Raw genomic sequence first — 18,378 nt, 5'->3', positions numbered from 1 at the left:
AGCAGGAGGGGCGCCTTGCCCCCCAGCCAGTTTCCAGGCCATGTGATCACACTGCGGCCTGTTCTTTGGCTCCTGGGGAGTGAGTGCCAGGGTCAGTCTGTCCCTCCTGTTTCCTGAACTGCAGGCACAGCACTCACCACTCAGACGAGCCCCAGTGATGCTGATGGACAACAACCTCCTCCGCCCTGTGCCTGCGCCAAGAGAGGCTGCCCTAGGAGTCAGGGAAAATGGCCAATGGTCTGCATCTCCACCTGTCCTCTGATCCCCCGTTGGACCAGAGAATCCTGACTGAGGGAACCCTCTTCACACCTGAGGAGATGCAGTCTCTGCGAGGAGAATTTTGCAAAAGCTGCTCACCTACCGGGTGGGGCCTGATACCAGGTGTTGCTCAGGACACCATCTGGGCAGGGCTCTGTCTGGAGTAGAGGCCCAGGGTGCCCAGGCAAAGGGCCAGTCCTTCAGGGAGGCAGGGCCTTGTCAGCACAGAGCAGGCATTGAAGGAGGGAACCCTGCAGCCACCAGGAAGCCATGCCAAGCAGGGAAAGAGGCCTCCCAGCAGGCAAAGCCTCCCACACAGCCACTCTGTTTCCTCCAAGCGTCGCATGAGAATGGCAGCTCTAGGAAGTACAGGGCCATCAGCTTGGCCCAGGCACACGCGTGCACGTGCATGCCAGCACGCATAGAACAGAGCTGCCTTTCACCCTGTGGAGCCTCTCGGACAAACTCATTCTCACTTGTCTTTCTCGTAAGCAATAGACGCGGTAGACTTGAGGTTTGGTGGACATTTTTTATTCCTAAAATGATGTCATCCACAAGCTAGGAAAAAATTGTGATCTCAGCTCTTTGCCAGGACAGAATGCACCCTTGAACACATGCCCTCAGGGCTAGTTCGCCCAGTGGTATCTCCCAGTGGAAGTTTCCAGGAAGAAATGCAAGAGTGGAGGTTGCTGCCTTCCCCAGAGCCAGTCACTCAGAGGAGACCCCACCAGAGATACTTCGTGGTTGTCCAGATTCAACTGTCTTAGGTTCATCACGCTGGACAGGGAGACTGGGAGCCCACCAGGATGGCCCCTCCTGCAGGGGCACAGGCAGTGTTCACGGTGGAAGGGCCCCATAGGACAGGGGATTGCCAAGGGCCACCCACCTAGTGGGTGGCCACGGAGCCCCATAGAGGGGGCTGGACTGACTGCTGATGCTGTAGGGGAAGAAAAAGGAGACCTCGGGTTCATTCACCCCTCAAAGTTGTGGGGGTTTGTGGAATCAGCCTGTGACATTCCCAGTGTCCTTGATGGTAAAATTAAAAGTGGCCACTGGCAAAGTAGAATGAGCCGTTTGGAGAAAAAGCCTCAGAGTCATCCAGTGAAATTAGAAATGTCCTAGTGAGTTCCAGGCCAGGTCCTGCTAAGTGGCTGCACCTGCCTCCATGAAGGACCACAGGTCTTGCTTCTGGCAGAATCCCACCATCAGCATGTGTGCCAGTGGGGGTCAAATGGAGCCGTGCTGCCTTGGACGGGTCTCTCAAGTTGGGAGGATTGACCTTTGTCAAACATACTGAGATAGCTGTCAAGCGATTCAGCAAAATACTAGGTTTCTGAGTTCCAATCCATGCTGAGTTGGCATGAAAGTACTGCAAATGATGAAAAGGACTTTAAGGAATGCACAAAGCCCTGTGCAGGTACCACCGGGCCATTAGTGCTTCTCTGAATTTGAACGTTTTGATGCCTCAGAAACCCAGGGAGAGGTACTGTTTCTGAGGCTTCGGTCAGAGGCCTCCAAGCTGCAGCTGCCCTTGTCCCAGACGGGGCTGTATAGGTCTGTGCCTGCTGGAGGAAATCCTTGCCCCTAAGGCCCGAACACTAAGACAATTATAGAATAGCTTTCAGACTACACCCGGGGTCTGCAGGACTGTCTGGGAGTTCCTCTCCTCACCTCCCACTCCCATATTCTAGCTTCAAAAAGGAATCTGCCTTATAAAAGGATACATGAAATTGAGAAAAAAATTTGATCATCGCTGGGACCTTTCCGGGCCAAGAAGTAACCGACAGCCATGAGCCTTTCCTCCTCTGGGAACTCCCAGGATGTTGCCTGATGAAGGGAGAAGCTTGCCCAGAAGTTGGTGCTTTGAACAAAGAAATGAAGAAAAAGGGAGGCAGTCAAATTAGATTTTTCTTTGCAGTAGGCATTTTTTTTTAATTGTGGTAAAATATACACAAAATTTCAATCTTTCCTTTTTTAGGGGGCTGCGTTAGGTCTTCATTGCTGTACATGGGCTTTCTGGCTTTCTCTAGTTGCGGCGAGCGGCAGCTGTACTTCACTGCGGTGCGCGGGCTTCTCATTGTGGTGGCTTCTCTTGTTGTGGAGCACAGGCTCTAGGCGCGCAGGCTCAGTAGTTGTGGCTCGCAGGCTCAGTAGTTGTGGCACACAGGCTTAGTTGCTCCGCGGCATGTGGGATCTTCCCGGGCCAGGGATCTAACCCGTGTCCCCTGCATTGGCAGGTGGATTCTTTACCACTGTGCCACCAGGGAAGTTCCTCAATCATTTTTAAGGGTATCAAATACGTTCATACTGTTGTGCAGCCATCACCATCATCCTCTCCAGAACTCTATTCATTTTGCAAAACTGAAACTCTGTCCCCATTAAATACTAACTTCTCAGTCCCCCTCCCTCAGCCCCTGGCACCTACCATGCTACTTTCTGTCTCTATGAATTTGACTACTCTAACTACCTGATGTCAGTGGAATCATACACTGTCTTTTTGTGACTGGCTTATTTTACTTAGCACGATGTCCTCAAGGTTCATCCACGTTGTAGCATGTGTCAGAATTTCCTTCCTTTCTAAGTCTGAATAATATTCCATTGCATGTATATACCATGTTTTGTTTATCCATTCATCCATCAATGGACACTTGGGTTACTTCTACCTTCTGGCTATTGTGAATAATGCAGCAGGCATTTTTCATGGCTGTCAGCTTACCCCCAGGGGAAGGCAGTGACTTCTGCAAAAGGAATGGGCAGCTTCATAGTGGCCACAGTGGTGGCTGGGAGATCCAGGGGGTCTCCCCCTCCCTTCCCCTCCTCTGTTTCTCTCTCTGCTCTCCCCAAGCAACTCCCTGCCAGTCTCGATTAATTCAACTCAAGTACTCTATTCATTCTTTCCTTTCTTCCATTTTCCTTGTCTGCATAGGCCTGAAATCTTCTCATGACCCCCTCAAGATTCGCTTGGATCCCTGGGCACTTTAAAAAGCCACAGTTCCTTGGGCTACCAGGGGACCCAATATCACAAAGATCTGTGGCTGAGGTTATGTCTCTGAAGGCCACAGACTGAGAGAGGACAGAAGGGTCCTAGTAGCCCCCACCCACCGCCATCCTTCACTGAAGCCTAGGTTTCCCTCCTCCCTTTGCCAAATACTACTTCCTCTTCCTGTAATAAGAGGGCTCCCCAAGCTAGATCTATTGCCCCATAGACCAATGTGTCAGCTCTTACAAAAGAGATGATTTCCTGAGTGGAGTGAACAACACATGAAATGTGAGGCTGAGACCCCTCAGTTCAGCGGTATCCTGGAAACACTATACCTGGGACTAGCTCATGTGTCTGGAGTATCGTGAAGGAGGGAGTGATGTGGGGGTAAGGTTATGCAGGGTTTGGAGGCCGAGGCAGAAGGGGTTTGGAATTGATTATGTGCAGGGAAACCACTGGAGGACCCTGACTGAGGAGTGTGTATGATCAGCTGCTGTGCAGAGAATGGGGAGCCAGTCAGGAGGCTGATGGAGTCTTCCAGGTGAGAGAACTCCTGCTCTTCCATCCAAATCTGCCCACCTCTTTTACATTACTTAAGCCTGGAACTTGGGGATCATCCATACCACTTTCGACCTGCAAGTGTTCCCTGTCACACCCCCTCCCGTGGCCCCAGCTATGTCCAGGTCCCACTGGGGGACACTCTCCTGGCTCCTGTTCTTAGCAGATCCTGTCACAATCTCGAGTAACCCATTTGTGTGCAATTATTTGATCGTGGCAGCAAGTCTTCAGTGTGCCTCATAATCATCTAGGGGGCTGCCTGAGCCTCACTTCAGGCGGTGCTGGAGAATCTGCATTTTACGTGGTTTGGAACTCTGTGAGAAAGGAAGTTGATAGTCCGAATCTCCAACCAGACTCTTACCTCCAGGAAGGCGAGAGATTTGGAATGATGAATAAGCCCAGTCTTGCTGGTGGGAGTTGGCTCCCAAGTTTTGGTGTAGACAAGTCAAGCCTGAAATTCTCCCTTTTACTCTTTCCAGCTATTTGTTTTGTCTTGGTTTGGAGAGACTGACTTCCATTGGTCTGGACCGTTGGCCCGAGACTTATATAAAGACCCTGGAGATGTTAACTGCTTCTGCCCCGGCGCCGCCTTTTCACACGCTGCTAGGTGGATGTTAACATCTGTCCCATTTCTGGGATGCACAAACCGAGGGCCAGCTGGCGGCGGACAAGTGCCCCGGCGGCTCAGCGCACACGGCCGTCGCCCTTGACAACGCGGCACAAGGTCACGGAGGTCCCGCCCCCAGGTCCGGCTGCCCCCACGCGGCCAGACCTAGCCCGGACCGCGCCCGAGCCCGAGCCACAGAGGGCCCCGCCCACCCGCCGGCGCAGGCAGCGGACCGGGCAGCCGGGCGCGCGCTGTGACGTCACCACGCCGCGCCCGAAGAAGGCCCCGCCCCGGCCTCGCCCCCGGCACGCTTGGCTTCTGTGGGCGCCCAGGAGGACGCACATGGCTCGTGAGCTGCGGACGCTGCTGCTGTGGGGCTGCCGCCTGCGGGACCCGGCGCTGGCGGTCGCCCGGGGAGGTGAGGGCGGCCGGGCAAGACGGGTGGAAAGCGAGTGGGGACGGGCACGCGCGGAGCCTTCGGGGTCCCGAGCCCCTTTTCTACGTGGGAGGCGCGGTGACGGCTCTTCCGTGCTCGGCTTGGGAGATTTTTGTGAGGTTTACGCGTCCAACGCGCCGCGAGCGGCGAACGCTGAGCCCTCGGTGCGTTCTGGTGTCACCTGGCTCGGCCCCGCGCCAGGCTGCCGGATATCCCCGGAGGTGACGGGGTTGAGCCCGGGCCCGCGTGACTGCAGCAGAGGCTTCTCTCCAACGAGCTCCTCGGGCCGGGTTGAGGCGGAGGGGTCGCGGGCTCCTCGTTCCTGGAGCCGAAGGCACTTTCGGGAAGTTGAAATCGAAGGGCGCGTGTGCGCTGGGAAGGGGCTTCACCAGGGTGATTACTTAAGTCCCTTAGTTGTGTTTTTATTGTCCCCCCCCCAAGTTGATTTATACACGAATAACGCATAAGCCACTTGGTCACTCGTTCATTCGACACACACCTGAGTGCCCACTCGGCCCGGCGCGCGGCAGCAAACCAGAGAACCGGCACGCTGGGCTCTCGTGCAGCCCGTGGACCCTGGGTTGTTGCCCGCCGTATCCCTAGGGCCTGGAATTGGTAGGTAGGTGCTCAAATCAGTGTTGAAAAAAAAAGAATGACCGCAGTCTCTGCTCTCACTCCCCACTCGGAAGTAACCACGGGTGAACGTCTTGGCGTTGCTTCCAGGCTGTGTACACTTAGTTACACACATATAAATACACACGTCTATTTTTACGTAAAAGGGCCTAAACCGTATATACATTGTGCTACAGATTTTTTTTTTTTTAAGCTCCAGAATGGCTTACATATGTTTTCCTGTCAGTATGCACGGGTTTACGGCTTTACAATGGACGCATAGTAGTATTCTGTGTTACGACGTATCATCATTTACTTAACATTGCCCTATTAGCGGACGTAATAAAGGTTATTTCCAGATTTTTGGGGGGGAGGGGTCATTACAGTGCTGTATAGAATGGGCGAGTATTTAATCTTTGTGTCCATGTGTGGCATTTCTTTAGAATTACAGAATTAGAGTTTTAGAATTGATGGTTCAGAGCCTGTGCGTATTTGAAATGTTAGCTGATATTGCCAAATTGCTGTACAAAAAGGCTTTATCAACTTATATTCTCATTAGCAGGGAATGAGACCAGTGAGAATGTTTTCATTTGTTTAATGGCCATTTGTATATCTTCTGTGAATTTCCTCTTCATGTCTTTTATGGCTTTTTCTGTTACTTGAGTTTTAAATTTTGGTGTAGTCTCTTTTTAAACAATGATTTTTAAAAATATCATGCATTAGCAGATAAGACAACTGTAGGTTTTATTACCGTTTCTTGTATTCAACATCTTCCTTCCTTTTGGGATTTATTTCCTGTTTTAGCAGAGTATATATATGCCCTTGTGTTTGTTTTGCAGAAAAAGTCAATGGGTTGTAAATTTTCTAAGCCCCACCGTGTTTAAAAAGATTTTTATTTTGACCTCATACTTGTAAAGTAGTTTGGCTGGGTGTTGCATTCCAGGTCAAAATAATTTTCCTTCAAAGATTGATATTGCTATATTGTCTTCCAGCAACTTCGTTAAAGGTGAGCAGTCATATCAGTTTGATTCTTGTGTTTTTTTGTAGCCAACTTGTTTTTTTCCCTGCTCTCTGCAGGTTAAGATTCTTTTCCCATGTTCTGAGATGTTCTGACCATGTGTGTTTGTAATTCATTCTTTGTACCATTCTTATTTTCACGGTTGGCATTGCAAGAACGAGAGCATGAGGCAGCTACAGTAGGACTGTTTGGTGCTTAAGTTAACATCTTATGACTTTTCTGTTCTCTATAAGCTGGAGCCTTTGCTGGAATTTTCTGCTTTGGGGAGTTGTAAGGGGTGGGCAGTCTGCTCCAAGCACCAGAAAGTTCACAAGAGTGAGCTTTCTCTGTTGTAGGGCTAAATCATTGCAGGTTTGTGTCATCCTCCAAAACGAGCCCCACCTGAACCCTGTCAACTGCAAACACCCATTTAGTACTTATTATTTTGTTGATTTATTTTGCTTCCTCCCTCTGCTCTCACTGTGAGGCCCATACTATTTGATTTCTGCCCTTCCACCTCTTGTGCTGCAACCTTCACAAGAATTCAGGCAAGTTTCTGGTGTTCTTGGGCTGTTTTGGGGGATGCAAGGAGTAGCACTTGCTGGTCAGATTTCACTCTCTCAGTAAAGCAGCTGTGGGTGTTGCTAATTTAACATGAGGACAAAGGTTTCAATGGTTAACTGCTTAGACCCTGAATGGCAGTGCCGTCTATGTAAACCATGGTCCTGGGGCTTAGGGCTAGCACCAGAGAAGCATGTGGACAGAGGAGGGATGTGGGGCCAGCTGTCCAGGAGGCAATGGGACACTTGGTTAGGATGAGGGGCCTGAGTTATCTGTGCTGTCTGCAAAAGATCAACCCAAATGTAATAGGTTAGTAAAGACCTTATTAGTTACTGGCTGAGTAATTGATCAGAACTAAGACAAAAGAAAGATCCCCAGGTGTTTTGCTCCCCTCTGGCATGCAGCTTCAAGGGAGGGAGGGAAAATGGCTGATGAGTAAACACTGAAGGAAAATGACAGTTCTCACTCCCAGATGTCAAATACCAGGTTGTAACAGGACAAAGGAGACTATTACAGAGGCCAGTGGTGGTGTTTGCTTGTCTGTCTCAAACCAAAGTACTGACTCAGGATCAATGAAAATGTATCCACTTCACTCTCAAGTGAGATACTTTAAGTTGCCAGAGGATTTTCTTGGTTTGGGTTCTTGGTGCCTTCATTGCAGCAGCTAGAATTTTCCTTAAATACCATTCTGCTCAGCCTTGATACAGAACACTAGCCTTTTTTTACTAGGAAACTGCTGTTTGCTTCGTCCACACAGAGACTTACCTATAGTTCCGTAGCTTTTAGTAAAGGTAGATTCCAGGATATTTCTGGAATGGCTGGTTATTTCTGCTAAAGCCACTAGGAATTACAAATGATGAAAGTTGTAGCCTGGAGAACCAATGTCTACTTGGGGGCATTATTTCCATCTGCTTTTTGATGCCCAAAGTATAGGTAAATTGAATACAGGTGTAGCTGAGTCATGGATGTGACTAATTTTGAAAGAATGGCTGTTATTTAGCAGCTGTATAATCAAGAAATGTGATTAGAATATTAGAAATTAATTTTGAGATAGGCAAAATGAATGCCATATTTTAGAAGAAAAATCTGTATAGCAATACCGTTAAGAACAAAATAGAAGGGTACAAGTCTTCCTACAGGACTGGGACAGTGAGGGAACCGATGTGTGCTGTGAAGGAGGAGTGAGCAAAGCACTGAAGTTCACACATACGGATATTCCAGCATTTTTAGGAAATGGAGTGCCTGGAGGGATTTTCCATGAAACTTACTTGCAAAGTAGTAAAACATTTCATTTCAACCATTATGATTAGAAGTCTTTCTAAAAGACTTAATCATCAGATGAAACATGACAGAACCTTTCTTTGATTTTTTTCAGGGTCATTATGAATGTTAACTTATGGTCTTCTGTTGTAATACACAGGCCTCTGCAGGACCACTAGGATGTGACGGCTCCTTTGTCTATAAAATGTCCCAAACTGAAACTACATCCTGAGTATTTCTGTGTTTTTAGCCTCTATTACTCTCATTTTAACTTACCAGGCCTCTGACGCCAGGTTCCCTCCTCCTCTCTGTTTTCAGTTGAGGGTTGGGAAACTGGATCATAAAACTTGTTAGCAACTTTTTTTAAAGGAGAGGAGAATTCTGGATGGGGACAGAATATTCTTGTTTAACTGAAGCTCTGCATGTGGATTTTGTGTCCTGTATTTTGACTCTTCAGAGATGCCCCTCCCTTTTGGTTTTGCTGTATTTCTCTGTATTCAGGGAGTTGATGTTTCTTGATGGACTGTCAGTATTGCTTAGTAGAGAACGATTAAAACAGGCTGTGAAGGCACTTCCCAGGTGGCACACTGATTAAGAATCCACCTACCAATGCAGGGCACACAGGTTCGAGGCGTGGTCTGGGAAGATCCCACACGCTGTGGAGCAGCTAAGCCCATGTACCACAACTGCTGAGCCTGTGCTCTAGAGCCTGTGAGCCACAACTACTGAGCCCGCGAGCCGCAACTACTGAAACCCACGCGCCTAGAGCCCTTGCTCTGCAACAAGAGAAGCCACTGCAATGAGAAGCCCATGCACCGCAACGAAGAGTAGCCCCCGCTCGCCACAACTAGAGAAAGCCGTTGTGCAGCAACAAAGACCAAACAGCCAAAAGTAAATAAATTAAAAAAAAAAAACCAAAACAGGCTGTGAAACACAGTAAGGTTTAAGAAATAGTGAAAATGTTGAGGAATTCCAGAGGAACGCACGTAGAAAATTTTGAGGGAATACAGATCTTTTTTTTTTTTTTTAATATTTATTTATTTGGCTGAGCCTGGTCTTCTTTGCGGCATGTGGGATCTTTAGTTGTGGCCTGCGAACTCTTTAGTTGTGGCATGTGGGATCTAGTTCCCTGACCAGGGATCAAACCCAGGCCCCCTGCATTGGGAGTGCAGAGTCTTAGCCACTGGACCACCAGGGAAGTCCCCAAATCTTTATTTGATATATAAATAGAAAGTGAAGAACTTTCTGTCTAGAATATTGATATACTTAAATCTTACCTCAAATGATTACAGAACTTAAGAAACAAAATGTTTGGAGAAATTTCAGATGCGAATAGCTAACCTGTGGTATCTGGTGAAATTTGAGAGATAATGAAACCATCCTAGTTGACTTATACTGAAAAGCAGAGAATTTCATGCTTACAAGCATAATACTATGGTAACATAGTTGGAGGTGTTCTGGAAAGAAAGCTAGAGGCTACATTCCAAAGGATGACGGTTTTTCCAGTATTGTATTTTCCCTTTTGGGGAGAGGCTTAATTCTCCTTTTCATTGATCTGAAAGTACCTTTACAGAATTTTAAACTTTATAAGTAAACTTATTAAAAATTTTACTTTTTATAGAACCTGAAGCTTTAACTTAGAAATGTTTAGGTTGATATTAGATGAGTGAATTTCAAGCATTTTTTGTCATGTACTCCGGTAAGAAATGTATTCACATTGTGACCTGCTATACAAGTATGCATATACTGTACAAATATGTGTACATACTTAGCTGAAAGAGTTTTGTAAATACTTACATGTATTATGCTATGTGTTGGTTGTTTTTTTAAATATTTATTTATTTGGTTGCACCAGGTCTTAGTTGCGGCAGGTGGGCTTCTTAGTTGCGGCTCACGGGCTCCTTAGTTTTGACATGTGAACTCTTAGTTGCAGTATGCATGTGGGATCTAGTTCCTTGACCAGGGATTGAACCCTGGCCCTCTGCAGTGGGAGCACGGAGTCTTAACCACTGCGCCACCAGGGAAGTCCCATGCTATGCATTCTTTTACTTTCCATTTCATTAAAAAAAAAAAAAATTCTGACTTAGCTCACTGAATTGCTTAGTTCACTGAATTGCTTTCATAATCAACAATCTTGACCTGCATTCTGAGAAACACTGTGTCCTGTGGCTGTACCTTCTGAGAAAATGACCATGTGTTTATCAAGGGCCTGCTCCAACTCTAGGGTGATCGTGGGAAAAATAAAGACATGAGATGGTCAAGGCCACTGGAGCTCCATAGTGTGGCAGCAGCAGTTCCTTAAACGAACATCTGCAGTGCCTGCTGTGGGATGAGACGGACAGGAGTCCTGGCCCTCTGTGGCTCTGATGTGGAGTGGAGTTGATGCAGACAAGTACATGCTGTATGGATGTCATGTGAAGAAACCAAAGCAGGAAGAGGATCGCAGTAGAAGTGGGGCGGTCAGGGGAGGCCTCACGTGCAGGGTGGCGTTTAAGCAAAGCCGGGAAGGAGGTGAAGGTGTCCAAGGCAGGACATTTCAAGCAGAGGGAGTGGTAGGTGCCAGGGTCCTGAGGCAGGAATGGGCTGGCATATTGGAGGGACAGTAAGGAGGTGGGGGCGCGCTGGGGACGCTCTTGAGTGGAGTCGGGTTAGAGTTGCGCTGCTTTCCTCTACATGTGACTTCATGGGGAGATGTGGGCAGCTGGTGATAAGATGGGGAGTTAGAGTTAAAGCTAACTTCATAGGAGTTTCCTGAGAAAAATTATTTCTACATTTTTATTAGTGAGAAGGTAGTGGTGTTTTCCCGAACAGACTGGTACAGTGAAAAAAACTTCTACCCTGTCTCAGCTCACTGCCCAGTGGCTCCAGAAAAAGCCTCTGCAGCGACGGGTGTCCACACCGTCCTCCCCTTGGGAATGAAGAAGGGCTACCCCGGTCACGGGCTGTGCGCAGTCTGCCCCTCACACTTTGCACATGCTGTATCTAGACACCCAGAGCCCTGGAGCCACAGTGTGGTGCCCCTTCCTTCACTTAACCTTCTCCTGAGGGACCTTTAGGTTGTTTGCAGGCTTCGTTCTTTTTAAAATCACAGGCAGTGCCACCAACAGTTTTTTACACCTTCACCAGTGCTAGCATAACTATTTTATAAATGTTTGTCAGTCTGACAGTGAAAATGCTATCTTGTTTTAAAATGCAATTCTTTAGCTATGAATGTGGTAATGCATCTTTTTCTGTGATTCAAAGCCATTGATGTTTCTCTTTTTTGTGAAGTGCCATTTTCCTCTTGCACTGTTGGTCTTTTTCTTGTACATCTGTGAGTGATCTTGCTGTATTAAGGAAACTAGCCTTCTGCCACATGTTTCAGACTTTTTTTTCTCTAGTGTGTTTGCCCATTGACTTTCATTTTTTTAAGTGTGGTTATTGCTCATTGTTTTATTTTTAAAAAAATAAATTTATTTTATTTTATTTTTGGCTGCATTGGGTCTTCATTGCTGCGCGTGGGCTTTCTCTAGTTGCAGTAAGTGAGGGCTACTCTTCGTTGCGGTGTGTAGGCTTCTCATTGTGGTGGCTTCTCTTGTTGCGGAGCACGGGCTCTAGGCGTGCAGGCTTCAGTAGCTGTGACTCGCGGGCTCTAGAGCGCAGGCTCAGTAGTGGCGCACAGGCTTAGTTGCTCCGTGGCATGTGGGATCTTCCCGGACCAGGGATCGAACCCATGTTCCCTGCATTGGCAGGTGGATTCTTAACCACTGCGCCACCAGGGAGGTCCTCTTGTTTTTATTTTTTTTACCTCTTTGTTTTGTTTTGTTTGGCTGTGCCCTGTGACATGTGGGATCTTTTTGTTTTGTTTTTTTTGGCTGTGCCCTGTGACATGCGGGATCTTAGTTCCCCGACCAGGGATCGAACCTGTGCCCCCTGCAGTGGAAACATGGAGTCTTAACCACTGGACCACCAGGGAAGTCCCTCATTGTCTTTATTTATTCATTAAATTTTTTTAATTTTAATTTTTTATTGAGATATAATTGGCATATAACATTATAATAGTTTTAGCTGGGCAACATAATGATTCAATATTTGTATATATTGCAAAATGATCACCACAATAAGTTTAGTTAACATCCATCACATCTCATAGTTACAATTTTTTTTTTTGTTTAAGGGTCTACTTTATTGACTTTAATTTTTATGTGGTCCATAAATTTATGGTTCTTGGGCTATGGTGTCTTGTTTGGGCAGAGTTCCCTTTTAAGTCATTAAGGGAAAAGATCTCAAGTGATCAATGTTATTAGACGTTAGGTAGGGAAATGCACATCAAAACCATGATGAGATAGCACTTCACACCCACCGGGGTGGCTATAATAAAAAAAACACAGGCAATAACAAACATCTGTGATGATGTGGAGAAACCTTCACCCACTGCTGGCAGGAATATAAAATGGTACAGCACTTTGGAAAACAGTCTGGCAGTTCCTCAAATGGTACAGACTTTGATGTAGACAAATGGCATAGACTTACCATTTGACCCAGCAATTCCACTCCTAGGTTTATGCCCAAGAGAATTTAAAACACAGAAACTTGTACAACAATGTTTATAGCAGCATTATTCGTAATATTAGCCAAAAAGCAGAAACAACCCAATTGTCCATCAACTGATAATTGGATAAACATCATGTGGCCTATCCATATAATTGATGTTATTCAGCCATAACAAGGAATGAGGTATGTTATGTGCTACAATGTGGATGAACCTTGAAAACATTACGTTAAGTGAAAGAAGCCATAGACAAAAGACCATGTGTAGTATGTCCAGAATAGGCAAATCTGTAGAGACAGAAAGTGGCTACCAGGAGCTGGGGGCAGGAGGAATGGGGAGTGACTACTGATGGGTATGGAGTTTCTTTCTGGAGTGTTAAAAATATTCTCAATTAGATAATGAGGTTGGTTTTGTAAATATACTAAAAGCCATTGAATGGTACATTTTAACTGGGTGAATTATATCTCGAAGCTGTTTTTAAAATATCTCTTATAATTTCTTTCAGTACTTTTTTTTTTTTTCGGTATGCGGGCCTCTCACTGTAGTGGCCTCTCCCGTTGCGGAGCACAGGCTCCAGACGCACAGGCTCAGCGGCCATGGCTCACGGGCCCAGCTGCTCCACGGCATGTGGGATCCTCCCGGACCGGGGCATGAACCCGTGTCCCCTGCATCAGCAGGCGGACTGTCAACCACTGCGCCACCAGGGAAGCCCAGTATATATCTTTTTACCTCTAAAAAGGATCTAATTATCATTTCTGTTCTCCATCCTGACTTTTTATTTAACGATTCTCAAACTTATCTTCCATCTTAAATACCCATCACTCTCCCTCCCCAGATTTACAATGGCAAAGGACTCAGCTACTCCTCTTCTGAAGGACTTCTGGGTCACCTTTAGTGTTCTGCAATATCTAGATTAATTATATAACTTTTATATGCACTGGGAAACCAAAAAATTTGTGTGACTTTATTATTGTGGTACTCGCTTTATTGTAGTGGTCTGGAACTGAACCTGCAATATCTCCAAGGTCTGCCTAGTGCTAAACTAGCCTTACATCCTTCAGATAAACCTGCTTGGTTGTGATGTAGTATCATTTTTATATATTAATGGATTTTACTTGCTAATATTTTATTAAGGACCTCCATGTCTGTGTCCATGATTGATATTGGTGTAGTATTTTTATTGTGTGTGCATGATGTCTTTGTCAGCTTTTGATGTTAGGGTTGTGCTGTCATCATAAAACTTGAATGGAAATAATTCCTTCTTTTGCTATTTTCTGAAACTGTGTAAGATTGATGTTACTTCTTCCTCATGTGATTGATAGACTTCAGTAGAAATTCTGGGCCTGGAATTTTATTTACAGAAATACTTTTGCAAATAAATTCAATTTCTTTATTACATATAAAGCAATTCAAAATTTCTGTTTCATTTGTCACTTTGGATAATTTTTTCAAGGAATTTGTCTATTTCATATAAGTTGTCAAATTTCTTGGCATAAATTTGTTCATAATGTTTCCCTATTATTTATTTATTTTTGGCTGCGTTTGCTCTTTGTTGTGGCGCACAGCCTTTCTCTAGTTGCGGTGAGCGGGGGCCACTCTTCATTGCAGTGCATGGGCTTCTCAATGTAGTGGCCTCTTGTTTCAGAGCACGGGCTGTAGCCGCGCGGGCTTCAGTAGTTGTGGCTCGTGGGCTCAGTAGTTGTGGCTTGTGGGCTCTAGAGTGCAGGCTCAATAGTTGTGGCACATGGGCTTAGTTGCTCTGCAGCATGTGGGATCTTCCCGGGCCAGGGATGGAACCCGTGTCCCCTGCATTAGCAGGCGGATTCTTAACCACTGTGCCACCAGGGAAGTCCTCTCTGGTAATACTTTTTATTTTGCAGTGTACTTTGTCTGATCTAATCTGGTCCTACCAGCCTTTTTATGCTTACTTTTTACGTGGCATATCTTTTTCCATTCATTTACTTTCAGTGTATCTGTGCTTTTATATTTAAAGTGATTGTTTTGTAGACAGCATATAATTAGGTCTTGCTTTATCAATTCTGACAGTCTTTGCCTTTATAATCAAAGTGTTTAGTCCATTGACCTAAAATGTAATTATTGATATAGTCAGATTTATCTCTACCATTATGTTATTTGTCCCCTCTCATTTCTTCCTGTCTTCTAGCTTTCTTGTATTCTTTTGGATCAAGTAAATATTTTTTAGAATTCCATTTTAGTTTACTAATGCTTTTTTAGCTATACCTCTTTGCATCATTTTTTATTGGTTACTCTGGAGAGTGTAATGTTCATCCTTAACTTTTCATAGTCTGTTTAGAATTAGTATTGTAATATACCATATAAACTGTAAAAGCCTTGCAACTATATAGGTGCATTTACTCCCTCCACCCCATCCTTTATGTTACATTTGTCTTATGTATTGCCTGTACATATGTTGTAAACCCCACAAGATAATGTTTTAAATTTTGGTTTAAATTGCTGTATATATTTTAAGGAAATTAGAGAAAAATTCTTTTGTGTTTACATAGGTTATCATTTCTGATGTTCTGCATTCCTTTTTGAAGATCCAAGTTTCCATTTCATATCATTTACTTTCAGCCTGAAGAACTGTAGCATTTCTTTTAGTGCAGGTCTGCTGTTTAATACTTAAACAGCATTAAGTACCATTGTCTTTCAGCCTCCATTATTTCTGATGAAAAGTTAGCTGTCATTCAACCTATTGTTCCCGCATGTAATGTGTTGTTTTTCTCTGGTTGCTTCCAAGATTTTCTCTTTTTATTTGGTTTTCAGCAGTTAGATTATGATGTGCCTAGGTGTTTTTCTTTGATATTATCTTGCTAGTGGTTCATCGAACTTTTGAATCTGTAAATATATGTCTTTGACCAGCTTTGGGGGAATTTTCCAGTTATTATTTCTTCAAATGTTTTTTCTGCCCTATTCTCTTTCTCCGCTCCTTCTGGGACTCCAATTACATGTATGTTAAACTTATTTCTGTTGTCCCACATATATCTGAGACCCTGTTCTTTTTTTTTTTTTTTTTTTTTTTTTTTTTTTGCGGTACGCAGGCCTCTCACTGTTGTGGCCTCTCCCATTGCAGAGCACAGGCTCCGGACGCACAGGCTCAGTGGCCATGGCTCACGGGCCCAGCTGCTCCGCAGCATGTGGGATCCTCCCGGACTGGGGCACGAACCCGAGTCCCCTGCATCGGCAGGCGGACTCTCAACCACTGCCTTTGCCACCAGGGAAGCCCTGTTCATTTGTTTTTAATCTGTTTCACACTGAATAATTTCTGTCAATTTATTTTGAAGTCCATAGACTCCTCTGTTGTCTCCATTTGGTTTTTAAGCCTTCTAGTTAATTTGTAAGTTTCAGACATGGTTTTTTTTTTAAATTTCTTTATTGGAGTATAATTGCTTTACAGTGGTGTGTTAGTTTCTGCTGTATAACAAAGTGAATCAGCTATATGTGTACATATACCCCAATATCTCCTCCCTCTTGCATCTTCCTCCTACTCTCCCTATCCCACCCCTCTAGGTGGACACAAAGCACCTAGCTGTTCTCCCTGTGCTATGCGGCTGCTTCCTGCTAGCTACCTATTTTATATTTGGTAGTGTATAATGTCCATGCCACTTTCTCACTCATCCCAGCTTACCCTTCCCCCTCCCTGTTTCCTCAAGTCCATTCTGTAAGTCTGTGTCTTTATTCCTGTCCTGCCCGTAGGTTCTTTGGAACCATTTTTTTTCTTTAAGATTCCATATATATGAGTTAGCATACAATATTTGTTTTTCTCTTTCTGACTTACTTCACTCTGTATGACAGTCTCTAGGTCCATCCACCTCACTACAAATAACTCAGTTTTGTTTCTTTTTATGGCTGAGTAATATTCCATTGTATATATGTGCCACATCTTCTTTATTCATTAGGTTGCTTCCATGTCCTGGCTATTGTAAGTAGAGCTGCAATGAACATTGTGGTACATGACTCTTTTTGAATTATGGTTTTCTGAGGGTATATGCCCAGTACAGACATGGTATTTTCTGTATCTAGGATTTCCACTTGGTTCTTCTATTATAGTTTGTCTCTGAGATTTCTCATCTTTTATTTTGAGCATATTTTACTTTATGTCATATAGTATTGTTATAATGGCTGTTTTAAAGCCCTTGTCTTCTGATACCAACATCTGGATCTTCTTGGCACCAGTCTCCATTGACTGACACTTCTCTTTAGCAGGGGTTGCGTTTTCCTGATTCTCTGTATATTGAGTAACTTTTTATTGCATCCTGGACATTGTGGATGTTGCCTTGTGGAATCTCTGGACTCTTGTTATATTCCTCTGATGAGTAGTTGTTGTTTTAAAGGTGGGTATTGACCTGGTTGGCCCGCCGCTGCAAACACTTTCTCTTAGGCAGCAGCTTGACTTTTTTCCTTAACTGGGCTGCTTGCAGTTTGCCCCACATATGCATGGTTCAGGAGGTCAGCCAGAGACTTAGAAGAATTTATTCCCCAAATTGGGGGCTCCCTATCTCTGACTCGCCTTTCTGGGATTTCCTCCCTTCACTTTTCATATTCTGTGGTTTTCCAAATCTCTCCTCTGGTTCTTCAGGCCAGAAAAGTAGACATTGTGTGTGTTTTCTCTTAGAGTTTTAGCCACCCCTCATTGAACCCACCCTCATTCTGTGCTGTTCCCTTCTTCCAAATATCTTCTCTCCAGAATCTGCCTGCTTTTGTTGATTCTCCAGAGCCTTCAGGTAGTCTCTTTGTTGTTGTTCCTGTGTTCATGGTTGTTGTCAGGTTTGGTTGGTAGGATACACCTCAGCCATACAGGAAGTGGCACTTTGTGTAATAAAGACGAAAAGTGAAATTGCTGTTATCCATATCACACTTGAGAAAATGGGAGATTGTCCATTTGGAATATGTAATTCCAGAGAAACAATCAGCATATTTCTCATAGCTTAAAATAATGTGTCTGTATTTAAGGTACATAACTTAGGATGCCATTATGAAGCAAAACCATAGTAAGAACTATGGCTGATATATAAGAAAGATTTTTTTTTTTTTCTTAAGAAAACAAAGCAAAAGAACATACCGGGCTTCCCTGGTGGCGCAGTGGTTGAGAGTCCGCCAGCCGATGCAGGGGACACGGGTTCGTGCCCCGGTCCCGGAAGATCCCACATGCCGCGGAGCGGCTGGGCCCGTGAGCCATGGCCGCTGAGCCTGCGCGTCCGGAGCCTGTGCTCCGCAGCGGGAGAGGCCACAAACAGTGAGAGGCCCGCATACCGCAAAAAAAAAAAAAAAAAAAAAAGAACATACCCATTGTGTTTTGACTCATGTGCCTTCCTTAGCAGGCCCATGTTGGCAGTTGCATTTTTAATTTATGCTTACTAGTTAAAATGGCCTTGTGGATCACTACTGCCATCTGTTGGCTGATTGAATGGGCTTCTGATTGAGTATAGTGATGTTTATGCTGATAAAAAGTTTCATGATTGTAAAAAAAAAAAAAAAAGGCTGCTTCTGCATCAGATGCTTTGGCATACAGAGAAATATGTTTGTTCTTGCCTTCAGAGAATTTGATGCTAAGAAA

The 18,378-nt window shown here is 45.0% G+C and overlaps 1 protein-coding gene across 2 annotated transcripts in view; it reads left to right on the top strand.

Moving 5' to 3' along the window:
• The first annotated feature begins 4,675 nt into the window (after window positions 1–4,675).
• Window positions 4,676–18,378, top strand: part of TRAP1 (TNF receptor associated protein 1) — a 44,636-nt gene continuing 30,933 nt past the window's right edge. The window contains exon 1 of one of the 2 annotated variants that reach the window (XM_029220286.1): window positions 4,676–4,821. In XM_029220286.1, coding sequence (XP_029076119.1) covers window positions 4,746–4,821 — 76 coding nt within the window. In that variant the 5' untranslated portion in view covers window positions 4,676–4,745. The remainder of the gene's footprint in view (window positions 4,822–18,378) is intronic. The other variant, XM_029220287.1, reaches the window with a different exon arrangement.

This window comes from Monodon monoceros, unplaced genomic scaffold (genome assembly GCF_005190385.1).
Source record: "Monodon monoceros isolate NGI ecotype Baffin Bay Population unplaced genomic scaffold, NGI_Narwhal_1 Super_Scaffold_13, whole genome shotgun sequence".
Classification (NCBI taxonomy): Eukaryota; Metazoa; Chordata; class Mammalia; order Artiodactyla; family Monodontidae; genus Monodon; species Monodon monoceros.
This window is presented reverse-complemented; position numbering and strand designations above follow the sequence as displayed.